Raw genomic sequence first — 25,990 nt, forward strand, 5'->3', positions numbered from 1 at the left:
TTTTTTACCCAAAAGATTTTAAAAATATTTATTATTAGTATTGTTATTTTGGTTTGGGAGGTTTTGTTTTTGTTTGTTTGTTTGTTTTTTGAGACAGGGTCTCACTATGTACCTTTGGCTATCCTGGAACTCGGTATGTAGACCAGGCTGGCCTCAAACTCACAGAGATCCTTCTGCCTCTACCTTCTGAGTGGTGGTAGATGTGCAGCACTATACCCAGCCTACTTATTTATTTTTAAAATTATTATTATTGTAATTTATTTTGCTTTTTCAAGACAGGGTTTCTCTGTGTAACAGCCCTGGCTGTCCTGAAACCCACTTTGTAGCTCAGGCTGGCCTTGGACTCACAAAGATCCACCAGCTTCTGCATTCAGAGTGTTAGGATTAAAGGCATGCGCCATTATGACTGGCTTTATAAATTATTTTTAATTATGTGTATTGTGTGTATTGTATGTGTTTGTATGTGGATATGCACGTGTGAGTGCAGGTGCCTGAGGAGGCCAGATTCTCTGTGGAGCTGGAGTTGCAGACAGTTTGAGCTACCATGTATGTGGGTGCTGGGAATTGAACCTGGCCCTCCGGAAGAGCAACAAGTGTTCTTAGCTGCCTTAACTTTCAATGTGGCAAACATATTTTTTTTCATTTATAGCTTGTGGGGTTTTGTTTTTGTTTTTATACATCTTAACTTTTCAATACTTGAGAGGCAAAAGCAGAAGTCTAGCCAGCTCAGAACTATCCTGGGCTATAGCAAGTTATGTTTTTGCTACTTTTTTCTGCTGTGACTGAGTAGGCCATTGAGGTACACTGCTATAATCCTAGCGCTGGGGCAGTGAAGACAGGAGGCTGAGGAGCTGTGTCACCCTCCTCAGCTCCATATTAAGTTCAAGGCTATCTTGGCTGTATATTAGACCTGATCTTAAAAAGTCGAGTGGAGGGCCTGGAGAGGGGTTAAGAGTACTAGCTGCTCTTTCAGGAGACCTGAGTTCAATTCCCAGCACCCACGTCGGGCTCTGCAGTCCTACTCTTATTACTTTGGAGAGAGGCACTACTATACCATTTATTTATTTACTCTTGTTTGTATTCGATTATGTATTTATTTTTGGTGCTGGGAATTGAACCCAGGTCTTCATGTGTGTTAGGTAAGTGTTCTGCCTAATGAGCTAGTTCCAGCTCTTTTAAGATAAAATCTTACTAAATTGTCCAGGCTAGCCCTAAATTTGTTCTGCATCCCTGGCTGGCTTTGAACTTAGAGTTCTGTTTTAATCACCTGAAGAGCTGGGATCATAAGGCCTGTACCACATCCAGCTCTGTTAGTTAATTGTTCAGACAGTCTCTGGGCTTGACCTCTAACTTCTGATGGGGCTGAGGGTATGTTAAACTCCTATTCCACCCAAATGCTAGGACTACAGCCATGTACCTGAGTTTACCTTAGATTTTGTTTTAAGGTTTTGTTTTTGGTTTTGTTTTGTTTTGTTTTGTTTTGTTTGTTTTTCGAGACAGGGTTTCTCTGTATGGCCCTGGCTGTCCTGGAACTCACTCTGTAGACCAGGCTGGCCTCCGAAATCTGCCTGCCTCTGCCTCCCAAGTGCTGGGATTAAAGGTGTGTGCCACCACTACCCAGCTTGTTTTAAGTTTTATTTACTATTGCTGGTTGTGATGGTGGTGGTGGTGTGTGTGTGTGTATCACACATGTCGAGGTCAGAGGACAGCTTTTGGGAATTGATGCTGTTCCTCTAGTTTATGGAGGCTCCAAGATCACCAAGCTTGCCGTATCTCCAGGCACACTCCTTTATACACTGAGCTGTCTTGTCCACCCTGCAGTGGTTGAACATTTTATTCCTGGGCTCAGTGGTTAAAGCATTAGCTGCTCTTACAGAGAAGCCAAGTTTAGTTCCCAGTTTCACATCTCTCCAGTTATGTGGAATCAGACGCTCTCTTCTCCATGGGTACCTACACTACACACACACACACACACAAATGTATTACTGGAGTCATAAAGAAGGCTCAGCAGGTAATGTAATAGCATTTCTTGTCAAGTCTGACAACTTGAGTTCCATCCCTGGAACCCACATGGTAGAAGGAGCAAAGCAACTCCTGCCACCATGTCACCTCTACATGTGCACTATGGCAAGCATGCACCCACACGCATGCATATGCATACACACACACACACACACACAAACACGAAGTACATAAGTAAATGTTTTTTAAAAAAAAAGTATCCCTAATAGCTCAAACTTTTTACCCTTTGATCACTACTTGACATTTCCTCTTCTATCTGAAAATTCGTGAACTCTGACCTACACCTTCCCCTGCTGGCCACACCTCCTCTCTGTCTCCCTCTCTGGTAGCCACTTCTTAGCCACCTTCCTCTCAATACTTCTGTGGATTCCAGTGGCTAAAATGTACATGTAGGGGCTGAAGAGACGGCTCCGAGGTTAAGAGCAGTGACAGCTCTTCCAGAGGTCAGGTTTGGCTTTCAGCACCCACACAGCAGCTCACAACCATCTCTCATTCCAGTCCCAGAGGATCTGATAACCCTCTTCTGGCCTCTGAGGGGACCTTGTATGCACACGGTACACAAACATTCATGTAGACATACCACCTACCTATACGCATAAAAATCTTAAAAAACAACCTAAATAATAACATAAAATTGTATGTGTAGGTAAAATGCAGTGTGCCTGGTGGGCTTCATTCAGTATAATGCCCCATGTTTTCTTTGTCCGTACATCTCTTGGTAGATTGATTCTGTATATTAGTTACTGGGAATAGCTTTGCATATTGATTTCAGTTCTTCTGTGTGTACCCAGAAGTGGGGCTGCTGAATTGTATGGTAGTTCTGCCCGTTGTAATTTACACTCCTATCAGCAGTACACCAGAGTTCTCTTTCGTCGGCATTCTCATCAGTTCATAGCACTTATCTTTTTAGACAGGTCTTATTATGTAGCCCAGGCTGGCCTAGAACTTGCTTTGCTCTACAGGCTGGCTTTGAACTCCCAATCACCCTGCTTCTACAGAGTTGGGATTACAGTGTATACCCCCAAGCCTGGCTCCCATCTTTTTTATGAGTCATTCTAACAAGTGTGAGGTGACACTCTTTACGGCTTTAGTGCATTAATAAAATCAGACTGTCACCAGAAGGTGACGGCCTGGGGCAGAAGAACAGATATTTGCCTTCTATCTTCTTTGCTTGGGAAGAAAGAGAGAGGAAAGCCAGACAGAGAGCCTGTAACATGGCTGCCCAAATTCCAGGCAGAGAGAAAGAAGGGAGCTCACTGCTTTGGCTTATTTGTCTTGGTCTGTAGTAGCACCGGAGGCTTTTAGCTTTTCTCATATGCCTAGCACAACGCCTTTTGCATTGATCAGTAGACAATCTTTTTTTTTTTTTTTTTTTGAGTTTTTGAGACAGGGTTTCTCTGTGTAGCCCTGGCTGTCCTGGAACTCACTCTGTAGACCAGGCTGGCCTCGAACTCAGAAATCTGCCTGTTTCTGCCTCCCAAGTGCTGGGATTAAAGGCGTGCGCCACCACTGCCTGGCCTCAGTAGACAATCTTGATTAGAGTTGCACTGTAGACTGGTTCAAGATTACGTTTCCATTTATGGCGTGTGTTGCTTATAATACAGATTGTAAACTTGGTGTTTGAAGTCTTGCTGTTATGTTCTTGTTCTTTCAGTTAAATCCAGATGTGAATGTTTTCCAGAGGAAATTTGTGAATGAAGTTAGAAGATGTGAAGAAATGGATCGAAAACTCCGTATGTGCAATTTGGTCTTGTATGACATTCCTGTGCTGAGTCATTTGTCTCATGTTAGAGTCATTAGTCCTCTCAGTAAAGGAATAAAAACTCTACAGTAGAAAAAGGAGTTCACAGGCCCCAAGCCCGAGTGAAAGAAAGCCAGAGGTGGCTGCCAGCAGGGTCCTAGTTACCATCCAGCCTGCTGGCCCTTTGCAGTGTATTCAGTAAGCAACAACAAATAACTAAGACCCGGATGTGCAGGTACACATCAGCAACCTCAGATTTCTCCAGTGTGGTGGCAGGGGGAGACCTGCGGGCCAGCTAGCCTGGAGTACACTGTGCGGCAGAGACAAGAAGCAGGGTGGAAGTCAGGAACCAATTCCCCAAAGTTGGCCTCTGACCGCCACATGAGTGCCCACACTCACACATACATGTCCATGTCCATGCACACATACACAAGTGAAAGCCAGATGTGGCTTATCACTTTGAGCTAGGCGGTGCTCAGGGGAAATCGTGTTCAAACAACAAGCTGAAAGAAACCATTGTGATCGATTTTTGTTGTTGTTGAATTGTTTTTGTTTTCTTCTTCTTTTTTTCTTTTATTCTTTGACACCATGTAGCTCAGGCTGTACTAGAACTCTGTGTAGCTAGCTAGCTCAGGCAATGATCCTCCTGCCTCTGCTTCTCTGGAGTAATTTGGTTGCCTGTATATGCCACTATCTTAGCTTCTCGGGGGATTTTGTTTTATTTTATTTGTTTGTTTGTTTGTTTGTTTGCTTTTAAAGACAAGGTTTTCTCTGTGTAGTCCTTGCCATCCTGGAACTCACTGTGTAGACCAGGTTAGCCTGAGTTTAGAGAGTCACTTGCCTCTGCCTCCCAAGCATTGGGATTTGAGAGAGGCATGTACCACCTCAGCCTAGCTAGATTCTTATGGGATTTTAAAAGCAGAACTATGTCTCACAATTCTAAAAAGTAGGACTCAGAATACTATCAAATTTAGATGTCACTGGAGCAGTTTATGAGAAGTGTAACATTTTCTAAGGCTTAGGGTACTGATGAGTGATTGAAAATTTGATTCATTCCCCACAACATGCCTTTAAGATGTGGTGGCATACACCTTTAATCCCAATATGCAGAGACCTACGATCTCTCTTACTTCCACACCAGTTTGGTCCACATAGACACTGTCTCAAAAAAAAAAAAATATAGGTGTTACCCTCATGGAATACTAAGGAGCCTGTAATTTCCTTAACTCACATAAGGGCATAAGCAGTCATAATGGAGTCAGCATTTGAAACTAGGTTATTCTGTCTGGCTCCAAACCCATGATCTTGCCACTCTGCCAAGTTGATAGGTAAATTGATCCCTATTTAAAAAAAAAAAAAAAGAAGAAGAAGTCAGTCGTTGTCATGGAAACGCTTTTCTCTTTCAATGTTTTGGGTACTTTTATGCTTAACTTTTGACTTTTGATGTTTAAAAAAATGACCCAATTGTTTCTAAATTTAATGAATCCTTTTGACCTAGAATTGTCAAATGCTCTGTTAACACTGTATTCTTCTTGCACATTGATTGGCCAGTGATACGTGCAAAGAGCGCTATCTTACCTGAAGGAAGTATGACACATAGGGCGGAGAGGCGAAGGGACTGCAGGCCAGTGTTAAACTAACATCAAGTCAGCCCTGGCTGTGCATCAGGGAAAGCTGCTTCTTTTGTTTGCCAGTTGTTAGAACGAAGCCCTTTCTAGCCAGGCATTGGATCTTTGTAGGCATGTTTTCTCAGTGAGAATTCCAGGCATGTGAATGCTCTGCCTCTATCTTTTTTAGGATTTGTTGAGAAAGAGATAAGGAAAGCTAACATCCCAATTATGGACACTGGTGAAAACCCAGAGGTGCCCTTCCCCCGGGACATGATCGACTTAGAGGTAAACAATTCTCAGATAACTTTCTACGTAAATGCAGGAGTCGCCTTCCTGACTGGCTGGCACAGAGAGGCGGTCTTGCCAAGCTTGTGAGCGTTGTTTTTTATTGTAAGTTTTTACTAGGTGGGACTGAATCCCTCTTTTATAATGTCAAACAGCGTCTCCCACAGAGATGACATAGTACACTGTCAACTTCATGCTTATTGCTTTCCTGAGCCCTTGTGGGAGTGTGACCCGCACACTCTAATGAGTTTTTGATATTTTTGAGTGTCTCAGTTATCACTGAGCGTATAGTGGAATCTGTAGACAAAGGCTCATTTAAGTGAAATGTTTTTGCTTAAAGTTGTTGGGGGATGGGGAATCACAGTATTTGTTGGAGCTGTAGATAATTCGTTACCATGGCAACAGTTGGGGGTGCAAATTCAGTAAATGTCTTTTAGAGTGAGCACAGCAAGCTGAATTTGAGTTAACTTCTTAATTCATTCATTCTTTCTTTTTTTCTTTCTCTCTTTCTTTCCTTTCTTTTTAACCCTAGGCCAATTTCGAGAAGATTGAAAATGAACTGAAAGAAATCAACACTAACCAGGAAGCTCTGAAGAGAAACTTCCTGGAACTGACTGAATTAAAGTTTATACTGCGCAAAACTCAGCAGTTTTTCGATGAGGTCAGACTATTGCTTCTTCTAGTACTAGAGCAGCTGGTATACCTGCGGAAGGGGGCCATGTCTTTATTCCAATGATTCTTTTAACTTGTTAGTTTGGAAGCAATTCCGCTTTGCACCTCGTTTTAGTTAAAGAACGCGTTCCATTCTCCATGTAGTACACGGCCAGCCACGGCTTCATATGTTTTTTACATTTTCCGCAAGCTTTCCTCTCAAGATGGGGGAGGGGTGGGGGGGTGAGGGGGAAGGAACCCTCAAGTTGATGTGCAAGTATAGTTGAAATGTCTGTGTGGCACCTCTAGCTGTGTGTAACGAGGTAAGTATAATTTATATGAAGCTGGAGAAACAAGTCTGGTTACGCACAAAGTTACAGTGAAGTCTCCATCTCCAGACCTTTAGTCATGAGATGATTTTGTTCACCGCATTTGGGAGTTGTTCCGTACTTCAGGTCTCATGTCACTGTTTTTTCTGAGTTTTCATTGTGTCCTATGGAAATAGCAATATGATGCTAGTTTGAATTTTCCCATAGACACAGTTTATTGTTTATAAGGAAAATGTTACTAAGTTCCCGGGTTAATATAAAGGTACTGAGATGCCAAATGACAGCTTGCTAAAGAGACCCCAGAAAGGAGTTAGCTCACATTTGTAGATGGCTTCCTTCTAATTAATCTTGGGAAGGAACATTCCCTTCCAATCCGGATGTGGTTTTTCTGATGGTCTAACAGGCATCTTTGCCAAACTATAGACACTGTAGATATCACCCTAGTTACTATTATTGTGTTCCACCCAGAAAGTTTATTTCCTTTACTTGACAAAAAGTCTTGACAACGATTTTTAGATATGAAGGATCCATTTCAATTAGTACCTGATAGGTTCTCAGTTCACTTTCAATCTGCCTCGTTTGAGAAGAGACCAGTCCTCCATAGTTGTTAAGGTTTCCAGCCAGCAACAACAGCCTCACCTGGAACCGTGGGAGGAGTGTAAATGATCAGTGCCCCCCCCACAGACCTGCTGAGTCAGACACTGGGGTGAGGGCCAGGACAGGGCCCAGCTAGCTGTTTTAACATGTTTTAACTCAGGGATGGTACTTTGAAAACCACTATGTGGAGAAAAGTCTGCCGAGGATGTGATACATTCTTTAGTAACCACGGATTTTGATTCAGACAAGTCACGCGAATACAAGGAATCTACGGAGGGAGACAGGGAGATGAGGAAAGTTCCTATGAATGTAACTGCCTAGTCTTCCCAGGAGCAGGAATCTGCTTATAAACTAATAGACATTTCCTATGAGTATTTGCTTGCCACCTAAGCTGAGGAGGTGCGAGGCAAAGAGATCAACTCTCTGCAAGTGCTTACATCTTTGCCAGAGGCAAAGCCACTTCTGCCATTCGATCCCACTGAATGTGAACTCCTGGATGCTCGCTGCCACATAGCTATGTATTCTTCCATGTTAACTCCGCAGGTGTATAATAAGCACTTACTCTTTATGAAGTCCAGGTTGAGAAAGACCCAATCCCTTCAGTCAAAGGACATATCATTCGGTTATATCAGGAGACCCCTGAGCATGGCGCTGCATATGCTCACAGAGTCATACTTCTCTGAATGTGCCCAGGGTGCCTTAGTATATCCTACCTGGCCTCATAGTCAAAGCTTGTACGTTCATTTGAAACTTCTTTTACTAGTTGTGCAGCCACGAGGGAAAGGATCTCATTTTATCACTCAGCCAGGCCTTGAATTTCAGATCTCTCTGGTTGCCAACTCAAGACCAGCCTAAGCTGTACAGTGAAACTTTTTCCCACCCCCAGCTCCCCCAAAAGAAATCACTAAAAAATAAGATGAACCATTTAGAAAAACGAGTTGCTACTTCAGAAGCATAGTTAGGCCCCGGGTGTGGTGGTGCATACCTGGAATCCCAGCATTTGAGAGGTAGAGACAGGAGCACCAGGAATTCACAACAAGCCTCAGAGGCATGGTGGTTTTGAGTCCAGACTGCAATGCATAAGACTCTCTCTCCAGACAAACAAACAAACAAACAAACACCAGGAAAGACAGTTCCAGAGAAAATAACATAAATGGGATTGTTAAATGATTATTAAGTCTAGATATTAAGTTCCAGTCTTAAAAAGTGACTCCAAGTCTTTACGGCCTCCACGCTCTATCCATGGTGGATTGTTCTCTCTTTCTCATGCTAAGCCCTTAGCCCCGATCTCCCAGGCACTTTGAGCATAAGGCCTCGGCTCTGAGAGCTTCTCCACCGCTTTTTTCATCAACCTCCATCTCAAGCCTGACACAGCAGCGCACAGTCTTCCGGCCACAATCACTGTGCTTCCTCTCGCCGCTCGCAGCTGGCACCTGGCCCATTTTTGCCATCCCCACAGTCTCAGCCAGGTCCCTTTCCATAGACCTTGCCCTGCTGTCAAATAGCAATTGCAGATGCCGCTGCCCTTACCAGAGGCAAAGTCTCACTGGGTGACCACATTGTGTGTGCAGTTCAGCAACACAGAAAGGTCAGCAGTCCTGGCACCGCAGATGCTGGAAGTTCAGTTTGTAATAAGATTTTGCTTCATGGTTGCAAACGGCACCAAACACTGCCAACCACAAACCTCTCCTCTTTTCTTATAATTGGGTGAACTCAATCAATAATTCAGAGTAATCAGTCAGAAGTGGCTAAATCAGAAAATGATGCTTTCCTATTGGTGATAATAATTGGCAGGGTGTGTAGAAAGGGAAAAGTAAACATATTGAATATTCTTATGATTTAGGATGATTGTTAATTCAACGTAGCCATTTCTTACCCAGAGCATTTAAGATGATTTATTAATGATTATCCTTTTCTAGTCTTCTTGCTTATGAAGAACTGTAAGAGCTGGAGAGGTTTCTCTACATCTTTTACCATAAGCACCATAACATATGCGAACGTAAAGAAGACTGGGAAAGTAATGGTTAATGGCATGCAGATCCCTGCCTCCCTTTCCTTCTCTGTTCTTCACTCATCTGCTCTCTTTATTTTTCTTTTCCATCTGCCATCTCCTCTGGGTGAAGTAGCAACATTTCATTTCTTTCTCACTGTAGCTAGACAGCTAAAGTGTTGGTAGTAGCTGGTGTAGCTTGACTGGATGTGCTGTTTATATATTGAAGTGCTACAGACAGAGCTGAAGTTCCATCCAGCAACTTGCTTTCTGTAAGGTGTGGTTTTCAGTGTTCTCAATGGAGAAGGGGAAACACTGAGGAAATAACAGGTGATTTAGAGAACTTGGCAGTATTATCCTGACTAGAGAACCATTGTCTTAGGTTGGAGAGATGGCTCAGTGGTTAAGAGCACTAGCACTGTTGCTCTTCTAGAGGACATGGGTTCAATTCCCAGCACCCACACAGGAAGTTCTCAACTGTCTGTCCAGGTCCAGGGGATCTAGCACCTTCACACATATAGATATCCATGCAGACGAAATACCAATGCACATAAAATAAATAAACAGAGAGAGAAACAGACAGAAAGAGAGAGAGAGAGAGAGAGAGAGAGAGAGAGAGAGAGAGAGAGAAAACACTCTCTGGTCTCTGTGATCATGTTTTGCTTTTAGATCTTTTTTTATACAGGCTCTTAGTTCTGGTCACTGTAGTCTCCCAACAAGCACAATTTTATTTATAATTTTTTGACCTTCCTATCTAAGACTTGGTGTTCTTAAATATGAAGTGGTGAAGTTAGTATTTAGAATTTGATCTTTCTGTTTAATTTTAATTCTGTTGTTTTTTTAAGTCTCAGCCCCAGATACCATCTTTGGAGCAGTTGAGTCTAAGTACAGTCTGTTCTTGTCTGCTGTCCCCTGTAAGAGCACACATGCCACACAGACTCTAGTAAGAGCCAGGTTCTGAGAACCACATAAACCAGTAGGAGAGTCTTGTGGGGAACAATTAGTCCTATTCACTTTGCCAATGCACACCCCAAGAACCATGGTAATATAGTAATTTGACTATTCAGATTGTTTTCAGTTGGCTGATTTGTTTCCTGGTTGAAAAAAAGAAATCCTTATCTACCCATGTGACAGAAAGTAGTAGCCAGTGGTCCCATTATCTCACCTTAAATTCTAATCACATGGCAATATTCCTCTGCTCCGTGTGCTATTAAAAAAAAAAAAAAAAACAGCCCTGATCCTAATATCACAAAACAATTACTTTTTTGCCCTTCAGAATTATCTGGTTTACACTGTTGTTTGTTATGTGTATGGTCCATGACTTTGCCATATAAGGCAAGCATGTGCCTTTGTTCCCTCTCATAGTTTAATTGACAGGATTAAGGTGAAATTGAAATTTGGAATGAAAATTAAAGGGAACTTCTGGTGTTTTGTTTGCTTTTGAACAGCTGGGTAGATTAGACAGTGAAGGTGGATATTACAGCTGGGTAGATTAGGCAGTGAAGGTGGATATTACAGCTGGGTAGATTAGGCAGTGAAGGTGGATATTACAGCTGGATAGATTAGGCAGTGGAGAAGTTGATTGGAGTTCATGTTCTAGGGCAGCTTCTTCATCCTGATGAGACTAGAGATGTTTAAGGGAGAAAGGTGAGAAACAACAGACCACTGTGGGAAATCCTTTGCCTTCATTTCATTGTATAAACTGTCCTAGTGGAAGTCATTTTAAGTCTCACCAATTAAGCAAGGCTAATAACTCTAGACTGTTTATCTGTGACCCTTTATTTACACTACTTGGTTGTTGTTCTTTGCTGTAAAATCTGTACAGATTTTTCAGTATCCCTAGATTTGTATTCAGAAAATATAACCATTGGATGTTTTACCTTTTTCTTGCCTTTATGAGTGCAATAGAGCCCCAGCCCTGTCCAGCTGCTGCACTTCTTATCCTCATGAAGAAGCTCTCTTTAAATTCTGTGCTTTGGGTCATTTGTGTGTGGCCATGCTGACAGTCCTCATGCTCTGCATTTACCAAAGGCTAGCCATGCCCTTTCTAGCTCCAGGTCATTGCTTACTTGAAAGAGTGTCCCACCTCCTGCATGCTTGCACAAACACTTTCTACTTGGTAGCTGCCTAGAAATGAAGTATTCTCACTATCTCCAGAGCTGTTTGGGAGTTTGTTTGTTTGTCTGTTTTTCTCTCAAAAAGAAGAACTTTGTGGCTTACGTCCCAGGTTTGTTCAGGAAAGCATTAGAACAAATGACTTCCACCTAGTAACAGATTTATACATGTCACCATCACTTCACATTTTTCTTCTGTTTTGTTTCCCCAGATGCTTTTCTGGGGAAGTTTTGCTTTCTTTAGCTTGTGTGTAACCTTTGTCCTTTCTTATTACTCTTCTCTTCTTTTTGTGGGTTAGCTCTATCTTTTGGTGTTTTGGGTTTTTGTTTTCTTCTGTCTTGTTTTCTTCTTCTTTCTTTTTTCATTTTTATTTTCTGAACCCATCTCCTGGTTCCTCGTTCCCTGCATGCCACTAACTATTTTCATTAGATATTAATTGATTTGTGAATTCAGGCTGAATTGCATCATCAGCAGATGGCGGATCCAGACCTGTTGGAAGAGTCCTCATCACTCTTGGAGCCAAACGAGATGGGAAGAGGCGCGCCTTTACGACTTGGGTAAGCACCACTTCAGCCTCCATGGGTTTGTGTTCTTCTCTGCTGTTCAAAAGAGCAGTGGGTGCTACATGCATGTAATCCCATCCCTCAGCAGGAAGACGAAGGAAGAGCGTACATTTGAGGCCAGCCTGGGCTACAGTGAGGTCCTATTTAAAGCATGACCTGGAGAGAAGATCAGTGGTAGACCTGGCCTGAGTTTAATCTGAGGCAGTGTGTGTGTCTGGATTTTGTGGCAACCCACTGATGTGTCCAGAGATGTCAGGAAAAAAAGGAGTAGCAGACAGCCCTCTTGACACCATAGTTCACCATCTCCCGTGCAGTGTATAATCTTTCCACTTTCTCCTCACTCTCCTGCTTTGTCTTAAGTCTCCCAGCCTGGAGTCCCCAACCTGACTCTTCTCCCCACAGCTTCGTGGCTGGTGTGATTAACCGGGAGCGGATCCCCACCTTTGAGCGCATGCTTTGGCGAGTGTGCCGAGGGAATGTGTTCCTGAGACAGGCTGAAATCGAAAACCCGCTGGAGGATCCTGTGACTGTAAGACAAGGAAATTATGTCTTGTGGAGTAGGTCTAGCCCAGAGCAGTAGCACAGCATGGTGTTCCCTAGATCTGCCATTCATTAAAGGAGCCCTCGCTTGACCAATACTTGAAGGCTCACTCTCTTCTCTCTATTTTCAAACTTTACCCATGTAAGGGTATTTTTTGCATGTTTCCCTCAATTATGCTAAACCTTAGCTTTTATATAATTCTTGTTATTAATCTGAGCTGAAAGAAAAATGGCCTTTTATGAAAATTAACATGAAATCAAGATACCACGTTCCAAATTTAGTGATATTGCGTATAAAAAGATAGATTTCCTAGACTTTCATCTTTACAAGCTGGTGGAAACTTTATTCTGAAGATTTATCTGCTTGTTTCTCGGGAGAATCAGAAACTTAATTTAAGCATAGATACATGCATGATGAGAATGACCTTGTCTACCCAGCTCTTTGGAAAGTAAGAATTGTATAATGTCTTGGCATTGGACACAGGCAGGACAGTGCATAGCAACATCTACATGGCGTGGGTTCAGGTGCACCCCACGGACTGCATGCCGTTCTTGCCGGAGTATTAGTTAGAAGCCTATAGCTAGCTTACCTTACGAACATCTTAAGTTTTTTTTGTTCTAAGAGAAATTTAACTTGGAAATTTGTGAGCTTTGGTGGGTGACACTCTGTGGCTTTTGCCCCAGGCCCCCTCGTTGAGTAGGAGCATGTTGACAGTGTAAATGCTTCAGTCTTGGGGTACACTTTTTCAGACACCTTGGGTTGTGGAAGAATTGTAATCTGTAGCTATGTCCAATATGGAGCCCCTCTCAGGGGTGTTCAGTCAGGTTTCCTCTCCACAGCAGAAAGATTATCACAAAGCCAGGAAAGCAGGGCATGACATCTCAAGCTGAGCGGCCCTGCCGAGAGTGGGCCCCAGTTCAGCGAGGAGTGTTGGGGATTGATTGTCTGGAATCTAACTCTCCTCCCTCTTTATTCTGAGGCAGCTCACTGAAGCTGTTTTCTTTTATAAAAGCAGTACACACTTTGTATGCAAGCTGTTACAGACAACCCGATGAATGGGGCCTTGGGAAACAGCTCACACGCCGATTTTTTTCCTGGCTGCCCTTGTACTCGAGGTGTGAGCTTGGTGTTCAGGGTTGTCTGCCTTCTTGTTCCGCAAAGTTTAAGTTAGTACAGTTCTTGAGATTCAACACTGCTGTTTCTGCCAGTGACTTAGTGCCTTGCATTCAGTCAGCTCTTTTTATCTGGGTCTTTCTAAGCGCAGGAACAGACAGGTTTCCTTCTGCTTCCCATGTGCCTTTGTCATCCTGAAGCACAAGAGTTCATGTAGAACTAGAGAAACAGGCTCCTCTGTGCCGAGCATGCCCTCTGCTTTCCCTCAGCCTTCTGGCTGTATCTGAAAACAGGAAGGGGTTTGTGAGTCTGGGGCTGTAGGGCAGACAGTCTCCACACGAAGCTTAGGTACTGGAGTAAGGGTAAAGCACAGAAGACCATGTCCGTAAAGGATTGGTTCTAATGCCACTCAGGCTTAATTGTTCTAGAACTTTAAAGCTAGGCCTATGAGCCCAGCACTCAGGAGCCTGGGGCTAGGACTGCTGTGAGTTCAAGGCCAGTCTAAGCTACCCAGTGAAGTCAGGCCCCCTGAGCTGCAGTGTAAACTGTATCAAAAGTTTTCACCCATATTGAGAATTCTGAACTCTTGGTTTTCCTTCTGGGGCCCAGGGCGACTACGTGCACAAGTCCGTGTTCATCATTTTTTTCCAAGGTGATCAGCTGAAAAACAGAGTCAAGAAAATCTGTGAAGGGTAAGAGATGTCGCCTGCAAACAAGAGCCACAGCTATGCTGTCTGCTAAAGGCTCAGAAAAGTGAAGCATAGATCCGTTCGTTCTGTTTTACACTGTGAATGATGTTAGGAATATTTGAAACCGTCAAAAGTAGCTCAGGTTTTACTTTATGTACTTTTCAAGTATCGGAAGCGCGGCCCACGCTGTGGAGATGGCTCCGTGGATAAGGTGCTTACTGCATACATGTAAGCCCTGGAGTCTGGATCCCTAAAACCCACATAAGTGCCAGGTGCACATGGCAGCTATAATCCCAGCATTTGGGAAGCTGAAGACGGGATCTCAGGAGCACGCTGGCTAATTAGGTTCTCTGCATGGGAGAACTCTGGGGTCAATTGAGACCCCACCTAAACAACTCCTGGTGTCAACCTTTAGTTCCCGAGGCATGCACACACACATGCACATACATGTTCCTGACCACACACATACATATATACACACATGCACACTACACATACATACACATGTCCCCACCCAAAAGATTCAGCAGAGTCATAATTCCTTTATTCAGGGACAGTGGGTTTACATGCCAGCATAGTGCCGTAGGCATTATATAAACATTCTGGTATTCTGGTTATGGGCAGAAATTTTACCATGCCATTTTTCTCTAGTAACTTATAATAAAAATTGTTTTTTAAGTTATTTTTCAACATTCTTTTGCAAAGATTTATTTGTTTTGTGTTTATGAGTGTTTTGCCTGAATGTGTTATGTGCACCACATGCATTCCTGGTGCCTTTGTAGACCAGAAGAAGAGTATCAGATCCCCTAGAACTGGAAGTACCGGCAGGTGTGACCCACCACACTGGTGTTGGGAACTGAACCTGGGTCCTCTGGAAGAGAAACAAGTGCCCATAACTGCCGAACAATCTTTCCAGCGCCTTATTTTTTTAATCTCAGAATTATTTCATGGCTATAGAGGCTGTCGAGACTGTTCTGCATTGTTGCTGTCTGCAGCCACTTCACATGACTGGTTAATGTTGATGACCTCAACAGGCCAGTCTAGTTGTGACTGTTCTATAGTAAGCTAGGATTATTCCCCAAGGGGATTTACATTGAAGGAACTAAGAAAGTTCAGTGTGCTAAAGCTCTTCCTGTACCCTCCAGGTTCCGAGCCTCCCTCTATCCTTGTCCTGAGACTCCACAGGAGAGGAAAGAAATGGCTTCCGGAGTCAATACCAGGATCGACGATCTCCAAATGGTACAGGGGGACCACGGGAATTGGACTTTGTGAACTACTACAGTAGTGAGCCAGTCTCCTTCCTTAAACCCTTGGCAGTTTGTTAAGACACCTGCAACAGTTGGATACCAAAAAAAGAAATGTGTGTGGGTGGGAAGTCCCCCTGGGAACTGGCAAAAGTCTCAGGATAGGACTGTTAAAAATAGCATTAGTCAGCCTCCAACACGAAAGGAATATGCTATGCCTCTGGAATCCTTACTGCTTAAGAGCCATCTGTTCCCCTCCATTTCATGAATCTGAGATGGTTTTTACAATAATACATTTTTCTTAAAATGTGCTGCAATCAAACAACCTAGAAGTTCATGGAAAGTCAACTCTGTCCTCACACAGTCTTCCTAGCAGCCTCTTACAACAGCATGATGTGTCTTCTGGTTACCTTTGATCTGAACCACATGGTCCAGTCAAAGAGCCTGGAGCTGACTCTTGAACCCAATAAGAGACTGTTAGATTTTTATCAGTTTACAAAGCAAAAGTCACGCACATCATAGTGCTAAAGGGTTCTAAGGGAAGAGCCATGATTTGTGCTTCTTTGGAAGGAAAAGGTGACCAGGGGCTTGTACTTTAGGAAAGAAAGGGTGCAGTAGTTGTTTGTTTTCTTTAAAACGTTAACAAACACCCCCCCATCCCAAGGCAGTTCTTTGTAGCAGTGATATTGTCACAGATAGGGGATGGCTCCACTGTATAGGACCCATGAGCTTGACCTGCTGCTGGCTTCTTTGAGATACACTTACCCATTTAACCATGGGAAAGACAGAAGGTTGATGTTTGTAAAGAACCGTTGTTGGGTGATATAGGCCATTTATAACACATCCTGGCATCTAAGCCACCATATTCTCTTCCAGGCTTTGGGTAGGTTTAAGGACCATGTGTAGGAGCCATTATGAATGACTAGAATTTGATTTTTTAAAAGTCCAGCTAGGGGCCAACACAATGACTTAGGAGAAAAAGGCATTTGACACAAAGCTTAGCATCTCTATATCACACACTGTGACACAGCATTGTATACACACACACACACACACACACACACACGAGTTTTTGAAAAGTTTAAAAAAAAGTGTCCAGGGGCTGGAGAGATGGCTCAGTGGTTAAGAGCACTGGCTGTTCTTCCATAGGTTCTGAGTTCAGTTCCCAGCAACCACATGGTGGCTCACAACCATCTGTAATGGGATCTGATGCTCTCTTCTGGTGAGTCTGAAGACAGCTACAGTGTACTCATATACATAAAATAAATAGTAAATCTTAAAAAAAAAAAAAAAAGAAGTCCAGCTATAAGAAACTTTCAAAGCGATGGAAAACCAAGGAAAAAAAGGAAAGCAAAAAAACATAAGAGCTTGCAAAGTCGGACAATATTCACATTGAATATTAAGAAATTTCAGGCCGGGCGGTGGTGGTGCACGCCTTTAATCCCAGCACTTGGGAGGCAGAGGCAGGCAGATTTCTGAGTTCGAGGACAGCCTGGTCTACAGAATGAGTTCCAGGACAGCCAGGGCTATACAGAGAAACCCTGTCTCGAAAAACCAAAAAAAAAAAAAAAAAGAAAATTTAGTGTTTTTTTTTTTTTTTTTTTCAGTTTTGTTTATTTGTTTTTTGAGACAATTTTTCTGTGTAGCCCTGGCTGTCCTGGAGCTCGTCTGTAGACCAGGCTGGCCTCGGACTCTGAGATCTGTCTGTCTCTGCCTCCCAAGTGCTGGGATACGAGGTATGTCCCGCCGCCGCCCGGCGGCTTCAGGGTCTGAGCCTTACTCTATCCCTGTCTTTCCAGAAGAAGGTGGAAAGAATTCTGAAACAGTCACAGCTAGCAGAAAAGAAATGAGCATAACACACTCCTAAAGTGACACAGTTTCTCAAGCATGGTGGCATTTTTTTTTTTTCAAACCTATAGAAGTCACCTCCTTTGTGCAAGACAGTTTTTCAGGGATTAGCTGTTGCCCCGTGAGTGGAAACTTCTCCTTTATATAGCTAAATATGAAACTCTTTCCTTTTCAAAGAAGTTAAAAAATCTTTTCAAAGCTTTAAGAGATTCTCACACAGAAGTGTGAGGGTAGGTAGTTGCACAGTTCCTTCTAGTTGGGAGTTGCGGGCTTAGCTTCATTTTTTTTTTTAATTACCTTTTTATTTTATTGTATACATATGTGCACCATGGCACACATGTGGCGGTCAGAGGACAGCTTGTGAAATCTGTTGTCTCCTTCCACTTGGGAATGGTACTCAGCTTCTCAGGCTTAGTGGCTCACCTGTCCAGCTGTCCATCTCACCAGCTCTGTAGTCTCCTCTAACTACTGCTACCTTACGTGTCTGACAATAATGAGACACGGGAATATAGACTGTCCCTGTCTCTTCCTCTAAGGCCATCTGTACTGGTTCTTAAAGGTCCAGCGCACAAGCTGTTCTTCTCCTTTACCCGCTGTGTCTGTTCAATAGTAAGCGCCTGGGCCTGTTGTTGCTCACCCTCTGTTGATTTTTTTTTAAAGATTTATTTTTATTATTTTTAATTATATGTGTGTATGTGTGTTTATGTGGTAATGTGCGTGTGAGTGCATGTGCCTTTGGAGACCAGGGACATCGCATGGGATCCCCGGGGCTGGAGTTACAGGTGGTTTGGAGCCTCCGGCATGGGTGCTGGGAACTGAACTCTGGCCCTCTGGAGGAGCAGCTCTGAACTGTGAGCTATCTCTCCAGCCCCTAGAAAGTCACTGACCTTACCCAATGCAAGCAAAGCCAGGGGTCTTTCTGTGTTGTGCCTTGGATTAGTGGTAAGATTGAATATTGAGAAAAAACCCTAAGAAATATTTTTCTGTTTGTCATCAGCTTGAAGCTAATGAAGATAGTTATAATCAGAACTCATTTTCCTCTCTCTCTCTCTCTCTCTCTCTCTCTCTCTCTCTCTCTCTCTCTCTGTGTGTGTGTGTGTGTGTGTGTGTATGTGTGTGTGTGGTGTGGTGGTGTTAGGGCCTCATCCATGATGGATAGCTCCCTCTACTACTGAGTTATATTCTCCACCAGAACTCACATTTTGCGAGCTAGAGACACAATTACGCGGTAGCATGCTTTTATAACATGTACAAGGCCCCAAGCTCCATCCCTAGCACTGTAAGAACTCACATTTCTTGCAATTTGACCCCCACAACCCTAAACCCACAGAACCCCCAAATAATACACCTTGCTAGGGGAAGAATAAGACTGTTTCCTGGCAACCCTTTTTTTTAGAAAGCAATGCCAATTTGCCATCCTGTCCTGTGATGGAAAACTTGTGCTGGAAAGATCCCTTCTCCCTACTCCTTCCTCTCCCAAAAGGTTCTGAATCAGACGGAGGACCACCGCCAGAGGGTTCTGCAGGCGGCTGCTAAGAACATCCGGGTCTGGTTCATCAAGGTGCGGAAGATGAAGGCTATCTACCATACCCTGAACCTGTGCAATATAGATGTGACCCAGAAGTGCCTGATCGCAGAAGTCTGGTGCCCTGTCACTGACCTGGACTCCATCCAGTTTGCACTTCGAAGAGGCACGGTGAGTCTCCAGCTAGCACTGAACCTGGTGGGCAGGAGGCGAGCCTCCTACTAATCAATTTCCTATTTACGACAGTTTTGCTTTCAGAGTTCTTTAATGTGTTCTTCTACCCTGAGAGTATGCTCTGTCTGTCGTCTGGAGGACTGGCCTTATTTTGCAGAGCGGAAACTGCAGCTCAGTAGTGTGAAGGGATTCGGTCATGGCTGTGATTCCTCAGGGCAGAGCATGCTGGAGCATTAGCTTCCTGACTTGCTCTCTCTGTTGACTGCTCCTACTTGGTAGTTACAGCAGCCTGCTTTCTAAGACACTGACCTCAGTAAGCCAGGGAGGGTGTGTACATGCATGTCTATGTATATATGCACATATACATGTGTGTAGGGAGTGGTTCTCACCCTTCCTAATGCTGCCGCCCTTTAATACAGTTTCTCATGTTGTGGTGATCCTCAATCATAAAACGATTTTCATTGCTACTTCCTAACTGTACTGAGTGGTAATGTAAATATCTGATATGTAGGCTATCTGACATTAGAGGGAAAGGGTGGTTCAAACCCCAAAAGAGGTCTTGACCCACAGGTTGAGAACCCTGATGTAGAGGGAGGGTGGACTTGTTTCTAACAAATGTGACTAGGAAAAAATGTCAAGAAAAGGTGGAGTTTGGTGGAACAAGGGGTGTCACTCAACAGCAGAGCGTTGGCTTGGCATGTGTGAGTCCCTGGGCTTGGTCCCCAGAGCTGAAAAGAAAAAAGCAAACAATGAAAGAGCGATGTGTGATCAGGAGCAGAATGGTACAGTGGGTACACACGTGGGAAACCATATTGCCAGGGCAGGGGAGGCAGCTGAGCTGGGAGATTGCTTGACTTGCATGTCTAAAGCCCTGGTATTTTTGTCTGTATGTTTTGTTTGTAGGTTTCCCTACGTAGCCCTGGCTGTCTTGGCACTCACTCTGTAGACCAGGCTGGCCTTGAACTCAGAGCTCCACCTCCCTCTGCCTCCTGAGCCCTGCCTGCCCTTGCTATCTGAAGCCCTGGTTTAATCTCCAGTGCTGCATAAGCCATGGATGGTGGTATATCCTTGTAATTCCAGTGCTTGGGAAATAACAGCAAGGGAGATCAGGAGTTCAGGGTCATCCTTGGCTATCTCATAAGTTTGAGACCGGCCTGGGCTACATGAGACCTTGTGTTAACAAACAAAATCTAAAACAAAAGGAAAATCACTGCAGATAACAGCCGGAAGTACGTGTGGTAGTGCACAGCATTAGGCAAGAGCAGGGTTTATAGTGGTTCAGTTGGAAGAGCAGCAGCTAACCATGCACCCAATAGATTGAACGCAGTTATGACTTCTCAAAGGTTACAGGATTTAAAACTTACTCCGGGAGGTTAGAGAGGCCATGGGTTATGTAGCTGTGATCAAAGCAGATTCAAAAGCATGATCAGCAGACCATGAAACATGGAGAAATCCTGAGGGTGGTGGCCAGTCACGAGGCTACTGTGAGCATAGAACTGTCACTGAGGAGGGCTTTGGGCAGGACTTGGCAAAACCTGATGGATCTGTGAGACATTCTCAAGGGAAAACAGTGCATAGCCTCTTTTTTTTTTTTTTTTTTTTTTTTTTTTTTAGTAAAGTACAGGAACAAGAATTATTAAAAATGGTCCTTAGGCACCAAAGCTCTGTGTCCCAGACGATTAAAGTTCACGGGAGTCGGAGCCCAGCAGGAGGAACTTCTTAATAAGAAGGATGGCAGGCTGAGCGGCAGTCACACTGAGGCCCTGTCTGTGAGAAAATATCAAGCAGACAATGGGGCTAAACTAACGAGATCAGAGCGTTAGCAAGTGTGGAGGCACCTTCGGGGACCTCAGGGGTGATCCTGGAGAGGGGAGTTCCCCAGAGCCCTGCAGTGTTACTGAGTGGGCAGAGGAAGAGCTGGTGTGTGGTCGGTCGCCTCGTGAGCATCTTAGCTGAACCACAGGCCTTCAGGAAGGAAAGTGGGTGGGGAGTGGGGCAGAGCGTGTGTTTTGCTTTCTCTGGTCTTGAATTCTGCAATTCAAGGGATCCTTCACCCTCAGCCTCCTGGGTGTGCTTACATTTTTTTCACCATAATGATATACTTTCTAAGAATTCATTAAAGTTCACTTTTTACTTTTATCTATTTATTTGCCTGCAGCTATTCACTCTGTTTACTTTATTTATTGCTGTTTTCAATTGTCGAAACCATTTCTCACTCTGTAGCTCAAGCTGGCCTTGATGCCCAGGCCTCTTACCTCGGCCTTGTGGAGCGCTGGGACTCATAGGCATGTACCACCATGGCAGGCTCCATGGCAGGCTCCAAGACTTACGGAAATCTTCTGTTGCCAATTTTAGATCTAGTCCCAGAAAAACATAAAACAATCTTAATTTTTCTTAGTTTAATTGGAATGTATGTATATAAAAAAGATATATGTTTTAGGTGTGCAGCGTGAATTATAATATGTATGCACACCTGCGTAGCCATGAGGACAACCTAATTCTGACGTGTTGCTAATGTTCCCCAGGAACACAGTGGGTCCACTGTCCCCTCCATTCTGAACAGGATGCAGACAAACCAGACACCCCCGACATATAACAAAACCAACAAGTTCACACATGGCTTCCAGAACATAGTAGATGCTTATGGGATCGGCACTTACCGAGAGATTAACCCAGGTAAAAACATTTAACCTTTACCCTTAGCAGGTGTGTCTGGTCCTCCTCCTACTGGCTGCCTGTGCCTTAGGATAGCTATGAGTGCAGCCCAGCACAAAATCGCAAATTTATTTAATGTTTTAAGGGGTGTGTGTGTGTGTGTGTGTGCAGTTCCCTAGTGCAAACTTTGTAAATGACAACATTATGTCACAGGGTCAAGAGACTGGACATGTTTGCCACTTTCTTTAATTCTTTTAATATTTTAAACTGTTTTTGTTGTTTTGTTTTGAGACAAGGTCTCTTGTTTATCCCTGGCTGGCCTGGAACTCACTCTGTAGACCAGGTTGGCTCCAAGTCACAGAGATCTGCCTGCACCTGCTTCCTAGTGCTAGGATTAAAGGTGTGCGCCACTGTTCCTGGCTAGTGTTTCAGATTTAGACTCTGTAGACAGCTGTTTTAAAGATCCAAAGATGGCCAGCCTTCCTGTGAAGCATGCCCATCGGACATGAGCAGACCCATCACTGACTGATGCTTCACTAAGAGTTCCTTAGCGGATGCTTTCGTGTGTCTTCAGTGCTACAAAATACCTGGCCTCTCAAAAGAGTGACATCACTGGACATGGTGGTACACACCTTTGATCTCAGCACTCAGCAGGCAGAGGCAGGCAAATCTCTTGAGTTCAAGGGCAGCCTGGTCTACAGAGCAAGTTCTAAGCTAGACAAGGCTACACAGTGAAACCCTGTCTCAAAAAACCCCCACCAAACACACACTTAGCTTTGGGAGAACTGCTTTAAACATGCTCTTTTCAAGTTCTCTTCTATTCTAGAATGACTTCTTGGTTTCCCTATCCTGAGGCTAGACAGAAAACAGCAATAGGAACTGTTTTCAGCACAAGTCAGGGGTCTCCTGTGTTCAGTTAATTGTTGATTCAAGAGTCTGAGCATTCATTTTTAGCCTGCAGCTCAGAAGTGGTTGCTGCACAGAGAGGCGACAGCTGGCCTAGTCCAGAGCAGAGTCCCGAGGCTGAAGGAAGGGAAGAAAACAACAGGCTAGTGTTGTCAGGGCTCTCTGTTTCCCTTTGTCCGCTTAGTGTGAAGAGTCGGCTGTAGCAGACGGCCGTCAGCTGCCCTGTGAGGGTGTGGACCTCACTGTGGGAGATTTTCCTGAGAGGGGTCTATTCATGCAGCATGCAGGAATAAGCATCCCACTGCGACCTCAGAGTACAGACAGGATGAGGCACATGGGGCTCACGGGGACTCGTGCCTTCACGTGACCTCACGTCCTCCCCTCCGGCTCCTTTGCAGCTCCATACACCGTCATCACCTTCCCCTTTCTGTTTGCTGTGATGTTCGGAGATTTTGGGCACGGCATTTTGATGACGCTGTTTGCTGTGTGGATGGTGTTGAGGGAGAGCCGGATCCTCTCCCAGAAGAACGAGAATGAGGTACTGTTCCAGTGACCCCTGCACTGGACTGGATGGTGTGCTCTCTCCAGCATTTGTGATGAAAGTCATGATCAGAAGGTCCATGAAGTTACAGAAAGGGAATAGAAAGTTGTTTAAATATTGAAGAAGCCATGTGCTGGGCCAGTGAATTTATTTTAGCATTTTTCTTATTTCATTTGTGGTTCTGGGGGTGATCCTTGACTTCACTGGGGCTAGTGCTCTGTCATTGAGCTGCTTCTCCAACCATCTTAGCCTTATGTTTTGGTTGGTAGCTGAAGCTTTCAGAGCCAGGATGGGGTGGGCTGCTGTGTGCTTGGTGTAAGTAGCATTGTCACACGGGACACTGCCATACTTCACTCTTGTAACCGGTTTCCTCTGGCTCCCAGATGTTTAGCATGGTGTTCAGCGGCCGATACATTATTCTTCTGATGGGACTGTTCTCCATCTATACTGGACTCATCTACAATGACTGTTTTTCCAAGTCTCTGAATATCTTTGGGTCATCATGGAGTGTACGGCCAATGTTCACTCTAGGGAACTGGACGTAAGTTGCAGAAGCCAAAAGCCAAAGCTAATTCCTTGCTCATTCAGATCTGACTAGGGCCAGCAGTAAACTAACACCCATCAGGAAGCAGTTGAAAATGTTTGGTTCAGAAGGACATACTGTCTCCTCTTATTTATACTCCAGTCTGGGAAAGACTTTATGACTTGTTCAGCAAAAATCAAGGATCTGAGCCTATAAATTAATGTAATCTATCTACTTATTGGCTTGTTAATTAAAAGCAAGTTACCTAAATACCCTACTTAGTTATGTATTAATACTTAATTTTTCCCTTTTTTCTTTTTTTTCTATTTATATGAGTACACTGCAGCTGTCTTCAGACACACCAGAAGAGGGCATCTGATCCCATTACAGATGGTTGTGAGCCACCATGTGGGTGCTGGGAACTGAACTCAGGACCTCTGGAAGAGCAGTCAGTGCTCTTAACCGCTGAGCCATCTCTCCAGCCCTTAATTTTTCTTTATGTTTGATTCCCTCTTGTTCTTAACTACTAATTCCCCTTTTCTTCTTCTTTTTTTTTGTGCTCGTGTGTGTGTGTGTGTGTGTGTGTGTGTGTGTGTGTGTTGATTGTGTAGAGATGCATGTGTGTGTTGTGGAAGCCCAAGGTTGACGCTGCTTGTCTTCCTAACTGATGTTCTCCTTACACATGGAGGCTTCAGGGTCTCTTCCTGAGCCTGTGTCTTGCCATTCCGCTAGGCTGGTTAGCTAGCTTGTTTGTTTCCACCTGCCATAAGAGCTGCTACACCCGCCTGGCTTTTATGCAGGTTCTGGGATCCAAACTTTGGTCTCCATGATTGTCAGGCAAACACACTCCATCTCAGCCATCTCTCCCAGCGCCTAGTTCCTTCATTTTCACTGAGGAGTTGAGATAGCTGTAGTCGTTTCTTTTGTGCTTAGTTTTTAAACTGAGTAGTTTCCTCTTCTCAATCAAAAATAAATATGACTTTCTCTAACAAAATAGGGAAGAGACGCTTCTGGGGAGTTCTGTTCTCCAGTTGAACCCAGCTATCCCTGGAGTTTTTGGTGGCCCGTATCCATTTGGCATTGATCCGGTAAGTGTGCCTCTTTCTGACACGTGGCTTTTCCCTGAAGATTGATGCTTGTTTGTTTGAGTACTAAGAGTTGAAGTGAAAGCCTTGTGTGTGCTAGACAAGTCTCTGTAGCTCTTAAGATTATGCTAGCTCTCCGTTTGTTTTGTTTCTTTTTAAGATAAGTTCTCAGCAGGCTGTCTTTGAATTCACTCTTGCTCAAGCAGGACTTGAACTTTTTAGTTTTCCTGCCTCAGCTTTGAAGTTTTTAACTTCATCTTGAAATGAGAGGTTTAAGGTAGGGATAACTAGAGCACACTCTACAGCACTGGGGGAGCTGAAGTAGTAAGATCACCCCAAGTATGAGGCTAGCTCAGGCTCTGTACAAAACACCACCACTCAAACAAAACAAAACAAAAAACCCACCACCAACAACAACAAGAAAAAAAAACAAAAAACCAAACCAGACTTAAATACTAAAAGTTAAAGCAGGAGCTGGGCGATGCTCAAACAACCAAGTGCTTGTTGTACACGTGTGAGGACCCGAGTTCAGATCCCAGCAGCCATGTAACGGCTGCTTTGTGGGTGTGTACCTTTAATCCAAGCGCTATGGCGTAGTAGAGACAGGCCGAACCTGGGGGGTCATTAGGCAGCCACTCCCTGAATCAGTGAGTAGTGGGATTGGGGAAAGACCCTGCCTCCTCAGCCTCTAGCTACCATGCACACACATACACATAGACACACTCAAAGTATTCTTAAAGTTTAAAAAAATGTAAAGAAGTGAAGATATGTTAAAAAAAATTACAGTTTTTGAAATGTGTCTATAAGGGCTTCTGTTCTTGTGGAAATACAGTCGTCTAATTACAGGAAACAATGTTTTCTGTCACTGCTCCTCAGTATCTGAGTGTCAAGGGAGCTTCTCTTTGGGTTGTGTCCTCTTGTTGGAATGTTTTTATTTTTGTCTTAGTGTGGATTGGACCTAGCGTCATCTCAGGCAGGCTGGCCAAGTATCCCAGCCACTGCGCTATGTCCCTGCGCAGACTGTCTTGAGTCACTTGCCTTGAATTCATTTAAGAGGGAAAAAAGGGCTGGGCAGTGGTGGCGCACGCCTTTAATCCCAGCACTTGGGAGGCAGAGGCAGGCGGATTTCTGAGTTTGAGCCTGGTCTACAGAGTGAGTTCCAAGACAGTCTGGGCTACACAGAGAAACCCTGTCTCAGAGAGAGAGAGAGAGAGAGAGAGAGAGAGAGAGAGAGAGAGAGAGA

At 44.0% G+C, this 25,990-nt stretch overlaps 1 protein-coding gene across 3 annotated transcripts in view; it reads left to right on the forward strand.

Moving 5' to 3' along the window:
- The window catches only part of Atp6v0a1 (ATPase H+ transporting V0 subunit a1), a 55,127-nt gene that overhangs the window by 5,730 nt on the left and 23,407 nt on the right, over nt 1-25,990 (forward strand). For 2 of the 3 annotated variants that reach the window (XM_028780612.1, XM_028780613.1), the window contains exons 3-14: nt 3,677-3,755; nt 5,561-5,658; nt 6,191-6,319; nt 11,815-11,897; nt 12,306-12,432; nt 14,167-14,249; nt 15,392-15,485; nt 18,822-19,034; nt 21,563-21,713; nt 22,997-23,136; nt 23,523-23,680; nt 24,660-24,750. In XM_028780612.1, the coding sequence (XP_028636445.1) occupies nt 3,677-3,755; nt 5,561-5,658; nt 6,191-6,319; nt 11,815-11,897; nt 12,306-12,432; nt 14,167-14,249; nt 15,392-15,485; nt 18,822-19,034; nt 21,563-21,713; nt 22,997-23,136; nt 23,523-23,680; nt 24,660-24,750 (1,446 nt within the window). Of the gene's footprint in view, nt 1-3,676; nt 3,756-5,560; nt 5,659-6,190; nt 6,320-11,793; nt 11,898-12,305; nt 12,433-14,166; nt 14,250-15,391; nt 15,486-18,821; nt 19,035-21,562; nt 21,714-22,996; nt 23,137-23,522; nt 23,681-24,659; nt 24,751-25,990 lie in introns of all 3 variants that reach the window. The other variant, XM_028780611.1, reaches the window with a different exon arrangement.

The sequence above is a fragment of the Grammomys surdaster genome, unplaced genomic scaffold (genome assembly GCF_004785775.1).
Source record: "Grammomys surdaster isolate TR1022 unplaced genomic scaffold, NIH_TR_1.0 371, whole genome shotgun sequence".
Taxonomy (NCBI): Eukaryota; Metazoa; Chordata; class Mammalia; order Rodentia; family Muridae; genus Grammomys; species Grammomys surdaster.